Source organism: Podarcis melisellensis, assembly GCF_964234715.1.
Source record: "Podarcis melisellensis genome assembly, chromosome: 16".
Classification (NCBI taxonomy): Eukaryota; Metazoa; Chordata; class Lepidosauria; order Squamata; family Lacertidae; genus Podarcis; species Podarcis melisellensis.
In genome coordinates, this window is record NC_138533.1 from 28346361 (window position 1) to 28366122 (window position 19762).

The 19762-nt window shown below is 42.5% G+C and overlaps 1 protein-coding gene across 2 annotated transcripts in view; it reads left to right on the forward strand.

Moving 5' to 3' along the window:
• PI4KA (phosphatidylinositol 4-kinase alpha) overlaps positions 1 to 19762 on the forward strand; it is a 104054-nt gene continuing 84292 nt past the window's right edge. Inside the window, exons 1-7 of one of the 2 annotated variants that reach the window (XM_081893170.1) lie at positions 1 to 441; positions 10379 to 10495; positions 11834 to 11927; positions 13120 to 13208; positions 14747 to 14819; positions 16496 to 16755; positions 17819 to 17885. In XM_081893170.1, the coding sequence (XP_081749296.1) occupies positions 274 to 441; positions 10379 to 10495; positions 11834 to 11927; positions 13120 to 13208; positions 14747 to 14819; positions 16496 to 16755; positions 17819 to 17885 (868 nt within the window). In that variant the 5' untranslated portion in view covers positions 1 to 273. The remainder of the gene's footprint in view (positions 442 to 10378; positions 10496 to 11833; positions 11928 to 13119; positions 13209 to 14746; positions 14820 to 16495; positions 16756 to 17818; positions 17886 to 19762) is intronic. The other variant, XM_081893169.1, reaches the window with a different exon arrangement.

The window sequence follows — 19762 nt, forward strand, 5'->3', positions numbered from 1 at the left end:
ATTCCTCGCCCCAGCAGCCGCTGAACTACAACTCCCATCAGCCCCGGCCAGCAAAGCCCTCGCCAAAGAAGGAATGAGGGCAGCAAAGGCTGCCGGGAGCTGTAGTTCATCCGGGGCTGGTTCGCGGTGGCCGGCGTCGTTCTCGCGAGAAGTCCGACGCGAAGCCGGGCTGCCGGTTGCTGCTGGAGAAGCAGGGAAGGGATGAGGGGAGGGGCCCACAGGCGCGCGAGAGGCCGCGAGTGACACTCTCGCTGTGAGGAGGCTCCTCGCAAGATGTCGGCTCTGGCCGTGGCGACGGCGGCGGCTGCCACCGCGGCGGCCGTGACCGCGGCGCGCTCGGAGAAGCCCAGCAGCCCGGGCTCGTCGAGGGGCTTCTACTTCAACACGGTGCTGTCTCTCGCCCGCTCGCTGGCCGTGCAGAGACCCGCTCCGCTCGAGAAGGTGAGGGAAGGAGGCGCTGCCCGAGGCGACTGCCCGCTGCTCCCAGTTACCTCAGGGGTGGGGTGGGGGGTCTCGTTTACGTCACCGCGCACGGCGTAGGTGCGGGGGCGGGTCTGCGCTTCGCTCCTTGGACGACTTGCTTACGTTATTTCGTTTCATTCCATCATATTTGATTTGCAAAAACAACCACTGCAACAGAAAGTGCAACCCCTTTAATAATAATAATCAGCCCTTTAATAATAATAATCAGTGCTAATAATAATCAATGTTTAGGGCTACTCTCATTCCCCCCCCCAATTTTTTTATTGATTTTCACAAAGTTATAGACACACAAACAAATAAACGAACATAAATCACAACCTTGTTAAAACTAATCTTATTAACATTGTTAAGTGACTTCCCCCTAGTTGAATTTCATTGCATATCCTTTTAACGGTTTTCCAAATCAAAATTCTTATAAACTTAACTTAATCACTTAACATCTTTCTTTCTTACCAATTCAGCATTAAACATATTAATTCATCATATTACATATTTAAATCCTAAGCCTATCTGGTAATTGCAAGCTTTTTCCAATTAATTTAACTTAACATATTAAACTAAGTAATCATTAAATTTCGTTCATTCTTCCTGGTATTCCTCCTCCTCCTGGTCACAGACTCTTCCAGTCAGGTCGGCTAGGTCCGGAAAATCCATCATCTTCATCTGCCGTTCTTCCACAGTTGGTACTTCTTGCAAGGGCTACTCTCATTTTGACTCAAAGAAAAAATCACCATTTTATAGTTCAAATCCGGAAAAGTAAATACAGTAAATGGGCAAAAATACAAATATTCACAAAATGCTTAGGGGTTTGCGTACCCCTGTGTCCCTCCAGAAAAAAGCACTGATAAAAATAATAATTCCAAGACATACCTACAGAATTGCCTCAAGTTTCCTAGACCCCAGATCTGAGTAGGCTTAAGCCTTAAGTAAGGACCTTTCCTGGCCGAAAAGAGGGCAGTTGAAGAAAAAGGTGCCTGATTCGGATTAAGTTGATGGATTATTATGCCAAAATGGCAAAAAAAAGATGGAAGAATCTGAAATCAGGAAGACCAACGTTTTAATAAGGCATGGGGGGGGATTTATAATTTATCTTTTAAAAATCATTGCAAACAGTTAAAATCGTTATTAGGATTGGAATAACACTTGTAGTTCAATGGTGAATTTTAGATAAAAGATTTGGATGTGGGAGGAAATGACTAACAGTGGGGGACCCACAAAGGGGAGGAGGGAAGTCCAGGAGATTCTGTTGGAATTTCTATGATGTATGTTGGATACGTGATTCTAAAACTTTAATTCGAAAAACCAAATAAGTAAATTTATTAAATTAAGAAAAGGTTCCTGCTTGGTCTCTGTAGGCGGGGAGTTCCAAAGGGCTTTGGATAAATGGCCAGCTGCAGGGGTGACAACTTGAACGAAATGTTGGGGCTCCCGGGTAAAGCCCTTGCCCCACATAATGGATTGATGGCAATGCCCATCAACTTTGGGAAGAGGGTGAGGATTGGCTCCTACGGCCAACTGGGCTCTTACAAATGTGGAAACAGGTATTCTGTGGCACCTGTGTTGGGGGCCGGCTCACAAGGCAAGGTGAGGTGACTGCCTCAGGTGGCAGGATCCGTAGGGGCAGCAGATCCTGATGTCTATTGCTCTTCATGTAGGTCTTCACTCACCCCTTTTTCCCTGGTGGGGAGTGGGGCCACCGTTTTGTGGTTTGCCTCATGCCAAAATGTCTTTGGTTGCCTGCTTGTAGTGGTGCCAGTTCTGCCTCCAACTGAGGCAGATCTCTCTCTTTCAAAACATTATTTAAGCTTTTCAGGTTTCTACATTTCACTCATTTTACAATCATTTTAACATTTCAAAACTTGACTTCCGTCCCCCTCTTTCTGCAGTTCCTTAAATTTATTTTTAATATCATCTGCATATCCAAATTAACGTACCATATTTTTCCGTGTATAAGACTTGGTTTCCCCCCTAAAAAATAATGTCAAAAATTAGGGAAGCGTCTTATACACAGATATATTTCCCCCCATTTTCTTACTTCTGAGTCCCCCAAATTAGGGGGTGTCATACATGGGGGCGTCTTATAGACGTGTCAGGGAACTGCCATCGGAAGAACTGGAGGTGCAAAGGCTCATTGAGGTTGAGAGAGAAGTAGCAGCGGAAGAGGGAACCAGTAGAGGGCAAGCAAGAACTCCAAGGGAAAGTGAGTCGGAGGGATGGCTCAGAGACGCTTCCAGCGAAAACAGTGGGGAGGTCTCAGGACCTCCTATAGGGACACCCACTCCTCGCCGGAAACTGTCACGCCGAGAGTCCAGAAGACGTGTTTCCGTTAAAGAGCTTTTATGTTGGAAACGATTCCGAAAGCAACCACTTTCGGATTCTACTAGCGATTGACGCAGCCATGCCGGAGGGGCTCCGTCACAGGCAGAGGTTTGAAAACCTGATCAAACTCTGAGGGACTTGCATTTTACGCACAAGCAGCTCATCATCCCATCACAAGACGGAAAAATACAATTTGCTCATTTATTCATCTACTTTAAATATATTATTCTCATAATAATAATATATTATTATTAAATATATTATTCTGCAATAATAAGGCAGGTTGAGTGGGCACATGTGATCTCGTAGGTAAATTGGTCCCAGTTTGTTAAGCTTGTGTACTGGTTTTCTCTGGAAGTACAGCTGGATATGCCAGGGGAGGTGATGGTGGAAGAGGATGATTTCTTCACCATCTACCACAAGGATTGTCTGGTCTAGGAACGTTGTTATTCTTTTACCGTTTAGCATTTTCCATTAGGATTCCCTGGACAGGATGATTATTCTCATTTTAAACATAATTTCAAAATCATAACCCCAAGAACTGCCACCCCTTGTTGTGAATGGGGATGGAGAAATAAAACAGTGATAATTCTGAAATGGCGATAAGGAAGATGATAATGTCAAGATACTTATTGTGATATTTTACTATCAGCGTTTAACCACAATGATTGCCTGATGTAAGGGTTATTCTTTTTTAATATTATATTTAATGTAAGAATAATCCTGAGATGCGGCAATCCTTTGGCAAATGGTGATGGTGAAATGTAACAGTGATCATCCTGAAGATAATAATTAGTTTACTACTACTATTTCTTCACTATTTGTCACTGGGATTGTGTTCCTTGTAGCAAATGTTTATGATGAAATATGGTAGTGATAATAACCCTGAAGTAATAATGTGCCCATTCAATCACCACTGGGATTGCTGGGTCTCAGGATTCCTGTTCTTATTTTTGATTTTATATATATTAAAAAATAACCCTGAGATTTAGTGATCCTATTGGTAACTAGTGATGGTGAAATATAATAGTAGCAATCCTGAAATCAGGTGGTTTTTGTGGTGATGGTGAAATTGTTACAATATTACAAATACTAATCTTGAGGCCTGACAATTCCTGTAGTTAACGATGATGGGGAAAATTATAATATTGATTTTGTATTGTGATTGTACAGTCATACCTCTGGTTGCGTTCGCTTCATGTTGTGAATTTTCAGGTTGCGAATGGGACAAACCTGGAAGTGTATACTTCCGAGTTTCACCACACACGCAGAGCCACTTCACGCATGCGCAGAAGTGCTCTGCGGCACTCTACTTACGGACTTTTCAGGGTGCAAACGGCACCCCGAAACGGATTGCGTTCATAAGTAGAGGTACTGCTGTACTTTTCTTTTATGTCAATTGCACTGGAATTTTTTTACTGCAGGGTAGTGTAGAAGTAAAAGTAATATACAAATCCCCAAGACCTTGTGGTAAATGATGATAGTAAAATAAATAATATTAAATTTCACCATCATCACTGTCCGTTGGAATTGTTAGGTTAGGGAAAATAATAATAATAATAGTAATAAAATTTTATTTATACCCAGCCCTCCCCAGCTGGAGCCAGGCTCAGAGCAGCTGACATCATATAAATAATACAATATACATAAAAAACAATTGATTAAAATGCATCCCAAAATTAATTCAAATGAATTAAAATTAAAGTTAAAACTGAACAAATGACAATCCTCAGGTTAAAACTGAAAGTGATTAATACTCGCCAGGATCAACTGTTTCCACTGATATTATAAGGACCTGTGAGCGGGCTGGGAAACCTCCTTCGTGCTTGTTCTTAGACAAAGAGAAAATGAGTCAGACTGAACCCTGACCAAAGGATAGTCGTCTGACACATATTAACAACTCTCTTAATTGTCTGACTGTCAGTCTTTAGGCTGTCAAAACTCATGCTCAAGAGGGTGGTACTGGCATGCTCAACTATTATTATTTTTTGAGGGGAGTGATGACTGAGCATGTTCAGTGGGTGTGGAATTCAGGCTGATTATTGGGAGAATGGAAAACAGCACTTCTACATTTAAAGCAGTCTCATTCCCACTTTAAACAGACAGGGCTTCTCCTAAAGCAGGGGTCAGCAAACTTTTTCAGCAAGGGGCCAGTCCACTGTCCCTCAGACCTTGTGGGGGGCCAGACTACTGGTATATTTTGAAAACAACAGATGAACAAATTTGTATGCCCCACAAATAACCCAGAGATGCATTTTAAATAAAAGGACACATTCTACTCATGCAAAAACACCAGGCAGGCCCCACAAATAACCCAGAGGTGCATTTTAAAGAAAAGGACACATTCTACTCATGTAAAAACACACTGATTCCTAGACCGTCTGCAGGCTGGATTTGGAAGGCGATTGGGCCAGATCCGGCCCCTGGGCCTTAGTTTGCCTACCCATGGGCTAAGCAATGGTTTCAGGTGTAAGGTACGGTATTTTAGATAGTACCTCTGAACCGTAATAGCCATTCAACACAGAAACAGTTCAAGAACTTGCATAAAACCATCCTTAAGGAGACATAACTATTGTGGTGTTTGAATCGGCAAGGCAGCATGAGAAACCATGATTTGATATGGGTTTGCACTTCATGGTTTGTGCTAATTGTTTTGCTATGGTCTTTGAATTGATAAACTATAGCTATGGCCATCACTGTCTCCAGACGTGGCTGCTCCTAGGGACTGAAGTGATGAGCAGGAGGAGAATAAAAGCAGACAGCTCAAAACTAATGTGTGCCTAGAAGTTTGGAAATCGTGTTTTAGATTCTCACTGGTGGTTGGTGAGTTTTTAGTGGGATGCCTGAACTGCGCGTGCCTGTAAGTGTATGAGGATAAAAGTAGTGGAGTCTTGATAAAGCTATATCAGCAAACAAACAAGGCACATCAATCCAAAAATTGTCATATTTTTAAAAAACTGTTCTGTAGGTAATTGAATGGTCTGCCTTTTGATTACAGCTTTTTAGTAGTTTTGCATACCTTGGCAAATTAATGATATATGAAAGCGGAAGGACTTTATTATAAGATTTCCTTTACCAAATATGAAATTTATGGGAAGTTGTTTAAAATATATGTTTGTTACGAGGATCACTGAATTGGTTTGAACACCCAACATCAACATGTTTTTCTCTTCTATGTTTAACACAGGGCAACATCAAAAGGGGTAGTGGTTTAGCATGAAGTTAGATATGCAGCATATACAATAGGTATGTCTGACCTATGAGCTGATTTCCTTCTTTGTTTTGTTTTAGTGTTAAACAAAACAAAGACCCTGAACAATTTGACATTGTTCAGAGCTCCGTAATTTGTTATGTGCAGATCTATTAGGTAAGGGCAGGCTTACTGGAATCAGATCGTGGGTCCTTTTTTGGGTGTGTGCTCTAAACCCCAGAATATTACAAACATATTATGAATCATTAAGGATGTATGATGAATCGGCATATAACGTTTGTGGAAGGCTCTTTTTCTAATCAATTTAATATGAGAATTTTAGAAAGAAGTACCTTCAGGTGCAAAACCCTGGCGAGACTAATTGTAGTTTGGGAGAGTAGTAATCAAGGAAGACACTTAGTACTCTTATGTAACAGTACTGAAACTACGATTCCTTTTAGAACTTGCAATATAATCCATTTGCCTACTTACTATTACAAACAAGTGGATTATATTGCAATGCTGTAGATTGGGGTGGAGAACCTGTGGCTCTTCAGATATGGACGGAATAGAACTTGCGTCATCCCTGATGTGCTGGCTGGAGGAGAATTGGAATCGAATAGCTCCAGGGCCACAGGTCCCCCCCAATCCTCTTGTAGCTGAAGTTAACATATGCAGTGCATGCCTGTGTATGTTCACTCAGAAGTAAGCCCTGCTGAATTGAGTGGCTCTTTCTTTCAAGTAGATTAAATCGGATTGCAATTTATGGCAGTCCTGCTTATGTCCTGTTGAAATCATTGTGGCAAGCTAGTCATGACAAGCTTAAATCCCATTGAAATCAATGGGACTAACTTTGGCTGCAATCCTGTGCCCTCTCACCTGCGAATAAGCTCCATTGAATTCAGTGGTACTTCTGAGTAAATATGCATAAAATTGCACTGTAACTTATTCTGGATCCAACATGCTGGGTTCTGTTCAATTCTTATATCCAAATAAGTTTCTCATTTTTATTCATTCATTTTTTGCATTTACAGTGGTACCTCGGGTTAAGTACTTAATTCGTTCTGGAGGTCCATTCTTAACCTGAATCTGTTCTTAATCTGAAGCACCACTTTAGCTAATGGGGCCTCCTGCTGCTGCTGTGCTGCCGGAGCCTGATTTCTGTTTTTATCCTGAAGCAAAGTTCTTAACCTGAAGCACTATTTCTGGGTTAGCGGAGTGTGTAACCTGAAGCGTATGTAACCCGAGGTACCACTGCATGACGAATCCATTAGATAAAGAATTCATACTGCAGAATAGCACTATTTCTGGGTTAGCGGAGTGTGTAACCTGAAGCGTATGTAACCCAAGGTGTATATCCCACCTTTTTTCTCAAGGTGGTTCTGTGCTTCTCCTGCTCCTCATTCTCCTGCTCCTGAAGCACTATTTCTGGGTTAGCAGAGTGTGTAACCTGAAGCGTATGTAACCCAAGGTACCACTGCATGACGAATCTATTAGATAAAGAATTCATACTGCAGAATAGCACTATTTCTGGGTTAGCGGAGTGTGTAACCTGAAGCGTATTATAACCCAAGGTGTATATCCAACCTTTTTTCTCAAGGTGGTTCTGTGCTTCTCCTGCTCCTCATTTAATCTTCACAACAACCTTGTGAGGACAGGTAGGCTAGGCTGAGAGGCATAAGGTCACCCTGTGAGCTTCACGACCGAGTGGGGTTTTGAACCCTTGTCTCCCAGGTCCTTGTCCAACACTAATTACTTTGCCACACTGGCTCTCGGGGAAAATTAGGGCTGCAATCCTCTACACATATCATACCTGCTAGTAAGCTAAGTCAGTAAGGCTGAAGACAATGTGGTTTATCTGCAAATAAACATGCTTAGGATTGTGTTGCTAGTCACTTGATTTTTTTTAAACGGATCACATTTTATGCTCTTTTTTTAATGCTACTGGGCTTTTGAGAATACTTGCTTTTTGTGCACCATGCGACACCAATCACACACAGAAATTGTTTTGAACACTGGGTGAGAACGAACACAGATTTTAATGCTTAATTTTGGCAGGTTTATCTGCTGTTTAATTGTGAAGATTTAAATCCATCAGGCACACCTTATTGGGAAACATTGTGTGCTTTAGCAATAGCCATGAGCATGCAGAATGTGTTGGCTCAGCAATACCAGTATCACTGCATGGCCAAGAACAGTTTCTGCCCACAAAACCGAGCCACGGCTGAACCATGTAATTCTTACAAACACACACAAGTACTTTATGTATCCTAAAAAGCTACTAATAGAATAAGACACTATGCATTTTTCCGGGAGTAAGCATCACAGTGGGACTTACTTCTGAGTAGGCATGCCTAGGATTGCATTGTTAGTTTGTTTAGAGGTGGGCGCTTCTGTCCAAGATGGGTAGCTGGTCCCATTGCATGAACAAAACAGCTTTTTGGGGGGGGTCTGAAAGCTGTTCAGTATTGTAGACTGAAATAAAATACCGTATTTTTCGCTCTATAACACGCACCAGATCATAACACGTACGTAGTTTTTAGAGGAGGAAAACAAGAAAAAAAAATTCTAAATGAAATAGTGGATATATGATTTTTGTGGTTCATGCTGTGGCCACAGACATGTGATCTGACAGTGAGTTTGGAGTAGCCCAATGCAAAAATCATGAGGATCCATGTGGATCCATGTTTTGTAACCACGGAGGAGGGAAGGAAGGGGAACCATGGATCCTCTGCTCACGACTGCAGCAGATCCCCCCGCCACCCGCAGGCTTTCACTCCATAACACGCACAGACATTTCCCCTTACTTTCTAGGAGGAAAAAAGTGAGTGTTATGGTGCAAAAAATACAGTAAGTAAATGTTGCTGTAGAGAGCTAAAGTGGGGGAAAGGAAAAAGATGGATGCAGCTGCCTGGAGACAAATTATTTCCACCTTGTTGTTTGTTTTCCCCCTGTGTGCTTGCATTTCATTTCGCCAAACCCTCCTTAACGTCATTCTCCTCCCATCTGTCTTTCTGATACCCATCTGTCTTTCTGATACCCATCTGTTTAATCATTTAATTGTTTGATACTACCCAACAGCCCGTGAAACTGCCCATGTTTGGAATCCTGCTTTATTGAGTTGGGGGCCTCTTTGTTGGTGATGTCCAGGCTCTGAACTCCTCCTTTGGGAGGCTCATTTGTGCACCCACCCAGTCACCCACCCACCCACCCACCCACCCACCGTTGTTCACCATTAGCCACCAAGGCAAGTCCCTGTTGTTCAGGCTATGTTGACCTTGTGCTCCATACTGCTACCTCTTCTGTTGGTTACCTAATGCTTCTGCTTATTTATTACCGTATTTTTCGCTCTATAGGACACACTTTTCCCCCTCCAAAAATGAAGGGGAAATCTGGGTGCGTCCTATGGGGCGAATGCAGGCTTTCGCTGAAGCTTGGAGAGCGAGAGGGGTCGGTGCGCACCTACCCCTCTCGCTCTCCAGGCTTCAGGAAGACATCCGCAGCCTAGGCAGCCCTGCGGGAGGTCCCGCAAAAATGTCTAGACTGCGGATAGCAGCCTGCTTCCTGGAGCGTCGGGCGCCCTGAAAGCAGAGCGCCCGGCGCTTCGGGAACACATCTGCAGCGTGGGGAGCCCTGCAGGAGTTCCCCGCAGGGCTCCCCGCAGGGCTCCCCACAGTGCGGATAGCAGCCTGCCGCCCGGCGGGCAGGGCGCCCTGAAGCAGAGCGCCCCTCGCGCTGGGCAGACATCGGCCAGCCCCACAAGCTCAGGGGACATCAGGGAGGCGCAGCGCCGCCACCCCGCTGTTCCTCGACCTGGTTCGGTTTCCCCGACCTGCTTTTGGGGGGGAAATAAAGGAAATTCCCCCCTTTATTTCCCCCCCCAAAAAACTAGGTGCGTCCTATGGGATGGAGCGTCCTATGGGACGGAGCGTCCTATGGGACGAAAAATATGGTACTTAAAAGATACATTAAACCACCTTTCAGGGCACATGCCTCCACAAGGAGACGTGTAAGACTCCAAAATGCATTAATATGCAGTTGCCAAACCTGCACATGCACTCAAATCCTAAGACTCATCTCCGTCAGCAGGAGTATTTGGGCATGGTTGCTTCCACCCACAACTTTTAAATGGACTCATGGCTTAAAAGGACATAATTTTGTTCCTGTGGTCTATAGGGAATGGATGGTGAGATGATTGTGCTGCTGATAATTCCCCAATGCTTGCTGAGCTTTAGCATGGTGGTATGGAAGGGGCTTAGAGCTTTAGATGAAAATGTCTGGGTCTTTTTTAATCCTTAACGTGTACTGTTGTTGCTTGCAGATGTTTGGGAAAGTATGACTTTTTAACAATAGCTATTTTCACATCCTCTGTTTTGCTTCTTATAGGTACAGAAACTACTCTGCATGTGCCCAGTTGACATCCATGGGATCTTTCAGCTGGATGAGCGCCGCAGAGATGCTGTGATTGCTTTGGGAATTTTTCTAATCGAGTCTGACTTGCAGGTACAATATGCTTCCTACTCTAAAATATGTTTGTTTACTTGATGGGATTTATAATCTGCCAGTTCAACAGCTTCCAAAAAGTTTTAAATCCTTGTAAAACTAAACAAACAAATAAACAAACAAACAACCCTGTAATATGAAAGTAGCATAAAAGCAATATACTGAAGTTTAAAGAGGCTGGTAAAACAAAACTATCATCTTGGTCAGGCGTCAGGATCCTTTTTCAGCTTTGGGCCGGTCCACCATCCCTCAGACCGCGTGGTGGGCCGGACTATAGTTTTTTGGGGGGAAATGAACAAATTCCTATGCCCCACAAATATCCCAGAGATGCATTTTAAATAAAAGCACACATTCTACTCATGTAAAAACACCAGACAGGCCCCACAAATAGCCCAGAGATGCATTTTAAATAAAAGGACACATTCTACTCATGTAAAAACACGCTGATTCCCGGACTGTCCGCGGGCCGGATTGAGAAGGCGACTGGGCCACATCCGGCCCCTGGGCCTTAGGTTGCCCACCCCTGTTCTTGGTGCTGAAATCACATCTAGGTAGGTGTTTGGTGGGCCTCCTTGAGAAGTTCTTTCCAGTCAGGGTGCCACCACCAAGTAAGTGCTTTTTCTTTGTAGCTATTCACTGCATCTCAGTTGGGGGCACCCAAAGAAGGGCCTCCATTAAAACTCCTACTGGAATGTTTTAATTTGATCTGTAGCATCAAATTTAGTTGGCGCATTGGCTTTGAAAGGATATTAAAGCTGTGTGGCGATAAACATAATCAGATGGCTGTTCCTTTTCCTCTGCATACAATATCTAGTTTCACAGTCTTCTTGCCTTTGCCTTCAAAACTTTCCATGGCCTTGTCCCTTTGTATATCCCTGGGCTTATTTCCTGTTGTATCCTTTCCTGTGTGATTCGGCTCCACCACATACTGTTGTCTGAAGATGTCCCACCTTCGCTCAGTTCCGCTTGGTGCCTGGTACTAACCGCCTCTTTGAATGCCTCCTTGCACCCACGTGCTTTATTTCTGTTAAGTTCCTCCTCAAAGTTTGCCTTTTTCTGGGAGACCTTTGTATCAGTCCCCTAATCCCCATGTCTTATCATAACCGAGGCAAAGTCCATGTAATTGAAATAATCACATCTTCTTCCCCTGTCTATCCACCCCTAAATTATCTGTATTCCTTTACTGTTTGCCTGAGTCTATTTTAGATTGTTGACCTCACCACCTTGGGGCAGGAACTGTCATACCGGATATTTGTAAAGCACCATGTACATAGACGTCACTGTGTTAATTTAGTAAATTAATTCAGATGGTTCTAAAATTTCCTCTTTCCATTCCAGCATAAAGATACTCTTGTTCCTTATCTTCTCCGGCTGTTAAGGGGCCTTTCCAAAGTCCAATGGATAGAAGAAAGCAATTCACGCAAAAGCAGAGGTGAGGTTTTAGATTCTTGTTGTCAGAATATGGTCCTTGGTGGCCTTTTTTTTGTAAGTAAATGACTAAGTTTTGTAAGTGCAATCCTATGCATACCTGCTCAGAAATAAATCCCATTGAGCTCAATTAGACTTACTCCCAGGCAGTGTTATTTTGGTAAAAAGATGAGGTAAAAGGTAAAGGTACCCCTGACCATTAGGTCCAGTCGTGGCTAACTGGGGTTGCGGTGCTCATCTCGCTTTACTGGCCGAAGGAGCCAGCGTACAGCTTCCGGGTCATGTGGCCAGAATGACTAAGCCACTTCTGGCAAACCAGAGCAGTGCACGGAAACGCCGTTTACCTTTCCGCCGGAGCGGTACCTATTTATCTACTTGCACTTTGACGTGCTTTCGAACTGCTAGGTTGGCAGGAGCAGGACCAAGCAACGGGAGCTCACCCCATTGCAGGGATTTGAACTGCCGTCCTTCTGATCGTCAAGTCCTAGGCTCTGTAGTTTAACCTACAGCGCCACCCTTGGAAGATGAGGTACTGGTACTCATATTTTGATAAAAGTGCTGTGGGTGCCAGAGTGAAATAGTTGCCATGGGTAGCAAAGAAAAGCAGTGATGGTACTCTGTACAGTGGTACGAATTTAATTCATTCCAGAGGTCCGTTCTTAACCTGAAACTGTTCTTAACCTGAGGTGTGCTTTCCCTAACGAGGTCTCCTGCCACTGGCACATGTTTTCCGTTTGCATCCTGGGGCAAAGTTTGCAACCTGGAGCAACTACTTCCAGGTTAGCAGAGTTTGTAACCCGAGGTACCACTGTCCTGGTGCACACAGTCACAAAAAGAAAGCAAGTGCTTCCAGGTAAGTGTGCAAATATGTAGTGAGGATTCTTTTTCAGCCCCACAAGACATCCAAACTGGAAAACTAGCACTGTTAACTTATCAGAAGCTGATGCTGCTTTGATATGCTGGTCTATAAGCCATGCTTAAATCATGGTTTCCCATGGGAATATGTAGTTTAATAAATCAAAATATCTTTTTCAAATCTGCTAGCAAGGGCAGGAATGAGGATCGGGCACATGACTAACTCTCAGTCCAGTAAACCATGGTTTGTCTGAACTAGACCTTAAACAATTTGTGACTTGTGATGGATTGCAGTTGTTGGTGCTAGTCATAATCTTGATTTGCTTCTTCCATACTTGTAGGCATGCTTCCTATTCCAGAAAACTTCAGTTTCTGTTTGGTGACTTTGTTGTCAGATGTGGCTTACAGGGATTCTGTTCTGAGAGAACAGGTAAAATTCACCGGGAAAATGGGGCATGCATGTCTTGGGTAGTAAAATAAACGTTTCCTGTATTAATCATAGTTCCATAACTTGTGTATCAACAGCTTTTTAAAAAAAAAAACAAACCCTGAAAATATTTATTGACTAAGGCAGCATAAGTAATGACATTTGAACAGATATATAAATTATTAAATAATAATCTATGAAACCAGGAGTTGTCTTCCTTCTTTTTCTCTGCCCCCGCTCCCCCCCCCCCCCAGCCAGGGAATTAATAGTACAAATCCTTCTAAATGTTCTCATTCTTCAGTGTATTAATTACACGAAAAGCTTATATGGAGCAACTCATAAGAGGGCTTCTAAAATGCGGACAGTTTACCAAACTTTCTCCCTCCTGCTAGCAATTCCTTTAAGTCAGCAGTCTTTTTAGCAGTCTGTTTAGGGAAGTTTTTAATGACTGATGTTGTAATGTATTTTTAATCTTTTGTTAGAAGCCGCCCAGGCTGGCCGGAGAAACCCAGCCAGATGGGTGGGGTATAAACAATAAAAATATAATATAATATAATATAATATAATATAATATAATATAATATAATATAATATAATATAATATAATATAATAATATAATATAATATAATATAATATAATGTAATGTAATGTAATATTATATTATGTTATAATATTTTTTTATTATATTATATTATATTATATTATATTATATTATATTATATTATATTATATTATATTATATTATATTATATTATATTATATTATATTATATTATATTATATTATATTATATTATATTATTCTACCATGCTGTAAAAAGTTGCCATGATGCTGATCATTGCAAAGTTCTCAGACCATTACAGACGGTTTTGGTGACTTTACATACATTGATTTCATTGACACAAATGACAAATAGGATCTAGTAGAATCTAGAATCCTATCATAGTAGAGTCAATAAGATCTACTTTTTTGTCCCCTTGTATATCAAGCAGCAATTGATTTCCCATATATGCTAAGGGTGTGAAAGTGTCCCTTATAAGAACCACTTTCAGAAGTGTTCCTTCACGTGTTCGTGAGCATGGAGAAGGAGGGTGTGCCCAGAGTTCCTTCTTCCAATGTAATGACCCTTGATCCTTTGAAAATGGAGCCTTTATTAACATGTGTGGGCTTCCCATTCAGACCTGTTGCCAAGTATGCAGAGGTTAAGGTGTGGTAACATTGGTGGGTTTGGCCAGCGGGTACAACCCTGTTCCCTCTCAAAACACATTTGGTTAACATGTAAATAGCACCAATAAATTGGGTCTAAAGGAAATCGTTTTGTAAATGGTTATTTCCTATAATTCTGTTGTCTCGGGATATTCTGCGAACTTAATTTTAAATATTAATGCCTCCCCCCAAAAACCTGGCTGAAATTATAGAGTACACTGCTAAAATTCCCACTCTGTCTTAGTGTTGCACCTTTAAGGTGCCATACTCCTGCACTGCAGATTGAAATTCATCCCACCTGTAGATTTTTAAAATGCCTGTTTTGATTATTTCAGATTTTAGAGGCAATTTTGCAAGTGATGCAGGTCCTCCTGGGAATGTGCCAGTCCCCAGAAATCCAGGATAAAGGTATTGAAAATGTTCCAGTAGGTGCTGCTGTTTTTATTATTACAAATGTAAATTCAATTGTGCACTCTCACTCTCTAGTTACCTTCATGCTGTATGGTATACTTCACAGTGGGTTTTCTCTGAAACCTGCTCCCTTGAAGTTCCTCAGAACATTTCTGAGTAGAACTTGTGGTCCTTTGCTCTTGCAAATTGAGAGTCTGGTTCATCACAGCACCCTCTTATTGGCTTCTTTCTTTTTTCTGTGTCCAGATTCCTCCCTCTTCCGTCTCTTGGATTTACCACTGTGCACAATTACCGTATTTTTTGCTCTATAAGACTCACTTTTTCCCTCCTAAAAAGAAAGGGGAAATGTATGTGCATCTTATGGAACAAATGCAGGCTGCGCAGTTATCCCAGAACCCAGAACAGTAAGAGGGATTGCTGCTTTCACTGCGCCATGATCCCTCTTGCTGTTCTGGCTTCTGAGATTCAGAATATTTTTTTCTTGTTTTCCTCCTCCAAAAACTAGGTGCATCTTATGGTCTGGTGTGTCTTATAGAGCGAAAAATACGGTAATACAGAAATTACTCCTCCTCTTTCCCTCGGTACCATGCTCCTTTATTCACCTCATCAGACTTCCCTTTTGCTCTTAGGAACTGAGGTTGACACATTTCATGGACTATATCACCCCTGACCCTTGGCCATGCTGATTGGGGCAGATAAAAGCTGAACTCCAGCACCAGACTGGAGAAGGCTGATACGTAGGCTCAGTTTAGATGCAACTGGAAACCATGGCTTTCTCTTATGTAAATAAGCAGAGCTGAACCTTGGATTTACATGCCTCCATTCTCTGTCCTTTTTTGTGGAAATGGGAAAAAGATCAGCAGCATCTTCTCTTTGCAGTTCCCTGGAAAAAATGTTCCTGTGGCGTGTTCAAAGTCTACTTAGTGCAGGCATAGGCAAACTCAGCCCTCCAGATGTTTTGGGACTACAACTCCCATCATCCCTGTCCGCTGGTCCTGTTAGCTAGGGATGATGGGAGTTGTAGTCCCAAAACATCTGGAGGGCTGAGTTTGCCTATGCCTGACATAGTGAAATCAATTCAGGTTCTAAAGGGAACCAGACAGGGGAGGGGGCCTTCTTGGTAGTGGCGCCCTCCCTGTGGAACGGCATCTCTTCAGATGGCAAGGAGATAAAGAATTGCACAACTTTTAGAAGACACCTGAAGGCAGCCCCGTATCGGGAGGTTTTTAACATTTGATGTATTATGTTTTTAGATATTCTGTAAGCCGCCCAGGGCGGCTGGAGAAACCCAGCCAAATGAGCGGGGTATAAATAATAAAGTTGTGGTGATGATGATGATGATGAAACCCCAGTTTGATTCTGATTTTGCTCTCAGTAAGTAGAATGTAAACAAGCCACAGTACCATAAGTTCAAACGTAACAGAGAACTGTGGTTTGCTTGAAGGCAGAAGCAGATGCTTCTGATTTCCTTGCAGCTGCAAAAGAAGGAGATAAATGGTGGGATTTGAGTCTTCCTGCAACCCATTTGCAAAGCAGGAAAAAGAATGGTTTCCAATGATGTCTGAACTGGGACATCGTGACAGTAATGTTGTTTAAAAACCAACGTTGCATTTTCCAATTGGAAGAAGCAAACTTTTAGAAGCCAAAGATCAATGGACTACTTTGTTTTCCAGAATATTTATGCAAATACGCTGTGCCATGCCTGATTGGAATTTCACGAGCGTTTGGGCGCTACAGCAACTCGGAAGAGTCTCTCCTGTCAAAGCTTTTCCCTAAAGTTACTCCGCATTCCCTCAGAGCCCCACATGAGTTGGATGGTATTCGTAGACGCTCTTTTAATGACTTCCGGTCGATACTTCCACATTCTCTACTGACAGTCTGCCAAGAAGGATCTCTCAAGAGAAAGACCAGCAGCGTATGCAGCATTACACAGGTTAGTTCAGTTGGTTTTGGAATAAAATTAACTTATCACCTCTTTTCTGAACCATGGATTAGTTTTTAGTATACAGGATATCACTAATTTAGCATGGCAGGCCCCAAAACATCTGGAGGGCCAAGTTTGCCTATGCCTGGGCTAGATGGACAGCTTCCATTATTAGCATCTTCTCCAGAACCAGATGTTTTCATGATCTCAGAAACTCATTGTAAATTCCACCCAGTGGCGTAGCGTGGGGGGTGCAGGGGGGGCCGGCCGCACTGGGCGCAACATCTGGGGGTTAGGGTTAGGGGGCGCAAATCCACGGGTTAGGGGGTGCAAATTACTTGCCTTGCCCCGGGTGCTGACAACCCACGCTACGCCACTGATTCCACCTAGCCCTTCTGTGTTGAAAGAGCTGAGGAAATTAAAGCAGAGATTTTTTTTGCATCTGGAAGTTTCTAAGGGATGAAACACTTACTATATATCCTGATGGGGTGGGTTTGGCCACAGATTCTAATTACCATTGGGTAGTACAGTCGTACCTTGGTTCTCAAACGCCTTGGTATGCATATGCTTTGGCTCCTGAACGCCGAAAACCCGGAAGTGTTCCGGTTTTCGAAGGTTCTTTGGCAGCTAAATGTCTGACACTACTTCTGCGGGTTCTGATTGAGTACAGGAAGCTCCTGCAGCCAATCGGAAGCCGCGTCTTGGTTTTCAAACGGTTTCAGGAGTCAGACTCCCGGAATGGATTAAGTTTGACAACCAAAGTACCACTGTATCTCAGAGCTAATGTTCAGCATGGAAGTTATATAGGCTCTTATAGAGCTGTCTGCAAAGTGAGGAGTGTGGGCTTATCCTTATGGGGCTGTTGTTTTTTCAAAGAGGGAGTGGAATCTTTGTTTATATGCAGGCCTGAGATGCGTAGATTTGCTGGAGATTTTCAAAATCCCATCAGCTTCAAGGAAATTGGGCTATAGCTACTCTTCTGGAAATTTCAATCAGAGTATGTGTGGGGTTTTTTTGTATGTGAAAAGTGACCTTTCCATGACCGCATTTTGTGTCCATTGCTACAATTCAGGTCAGTCCCGAACGTGGAATTCCTCCTCCCAGTTCCCCCGGAGGCACTACTGTGCAGTACTTTGAAGGTATGTTTTTGCCTTTTGGTGTAAAAGATTTTGAATAGGGGCGTAATAAGAGCTATTGACCAATTTATGGTATGACTTTAAACAGTTGTCCTGCAATGAACATTCTAGGGGTGATTCTCACCATCAAGGTTAATAAAACAAGTGCAAGCAACCAAATAAATAACACAGCCTAAAAATAAGCAAACAATTGCTAAGAGCAGATCAATGTCAATTGCTCTTAAAGGCCTGAGATAGCAAGTCAGGCTTTGCTTGGTGTCTGAAAAGTAATGGCAGTGACAGACCCATTATCTTTGGGAAGAAAATTTAACTATCAAGTTTTCACCTTAGCTCAAGTAGTCATCTTTGAAGGTGGAGAAGCTCAGGGCAGAGCTTCTGCTGAAGATCTTGGCTGATAGGCAGGACGGTATGGGGTGGCAGTGTTTAAATTTATGCAATTTATCCAGCGCCGAGGGCCTTCTGGTGGTTCCCTCACTGCGAGAAACAAAGCTACAGGGAACCAGGCAGGGGGCCTTCTTGGTGGTGGCACCCGCCCTGTGGAAAGCCCTCCCACCAGATGTCAAAGAGAAAAACAACTACCTGACATTTAGAAGACATCTGAAGGCAGCCCTGTTCAGGGAACTTTTTAATGTGTGACATTTTAATATATTTTTAATCTTTGTTGGAAGCCGCCCAGAGTGACTGGGGAGACCCAGCCAGATGGGCGGGGTACAAATAATAAAATATTATTATTATTATTAAGCAAACCCCACAAGGTGCATGCACCCAGTTGTGCAGCCTCCCATTGGGCCGATGGAGGGCATACATTTGAGGTGTCTGAAACAGCTTGTCCCTCTCTGTATTCAGGAGGAAAGCCAGTGCCTATATATTTAGCGAAGGTGCTCATTAATAATAATAATAATAATAATAATAATAATAATAATAATAATAATAATAATAATTTATTTGTATCCTTCCCTCCCTGGCCGAGGCTGGGCTCAGAGCAGTTAACATAATAAAAAAAACCCATAACTTTAAAATAAGCAACCTACATCAAAAAAGTAACGTTCAACAATCATTAGGATAGTATAAAATAATAATAATATCACCATATAAAAATTAAACCGAAATCCACTCAACAGTTACAATAAATAATTTCTAAACTATAATCAATAAAACAACGGCAAGCCACAGTACATAAAATAATACAATACAAATTGAGAAGCAGAGACTAGAGGGTGGAGCAAGGCAGGTGTTTAGACCTATACACCTTTATTTGGGAGTAAGCACCTATGAATTCAGCAGGAGTTACTTCCAAGTAGGTATGCATAGACTTAGATTGCACAGCAGCAGTCCAAAGTTTATTTACCTCTAAGGAAGTTTCCTTGAAATCATCAGGACTTCTAAGTATGGAAAGATAGGGTTGGACTGTGAGCTGCTTTTTCTCAGCATTCTTTTGGTTTTAAGGGTAGGCTATAGCCTTTTGTTGCCTCCCATGTTTTTAGCTGCAAAGAGCTTTGTCGTACCAGCTAACACGTAATTTAGAAGATTAACCAGACTAATCTTAAAACAAAAACAGGTTGTGTTCAGCTTTGCTAAAATGCCTAATGAGAAAGGAGGGATCTTGAATTTCCTTTTACAGTTGCAAAAGAAAAAAATTAAGTTTCATTGCGAGCGCAGTTTCTCATGCCATGGTGAAAAAACCATACCTGATACCCTTTTTTCTGTGCCGCTATTAAAGATAAATGAACTCTGTGCTCTTTGCATCTATTTACTCCCTCTTTTGTTGTTTCTCTGCATCTCTCCTTCACTTCAGAAAGAAACCCAAGCAAACATAGAATGGCATTAGCCTCTTTAGGTTCGAATACAACCCTCTGTGGATCTCCTCCCCAATGAAACCC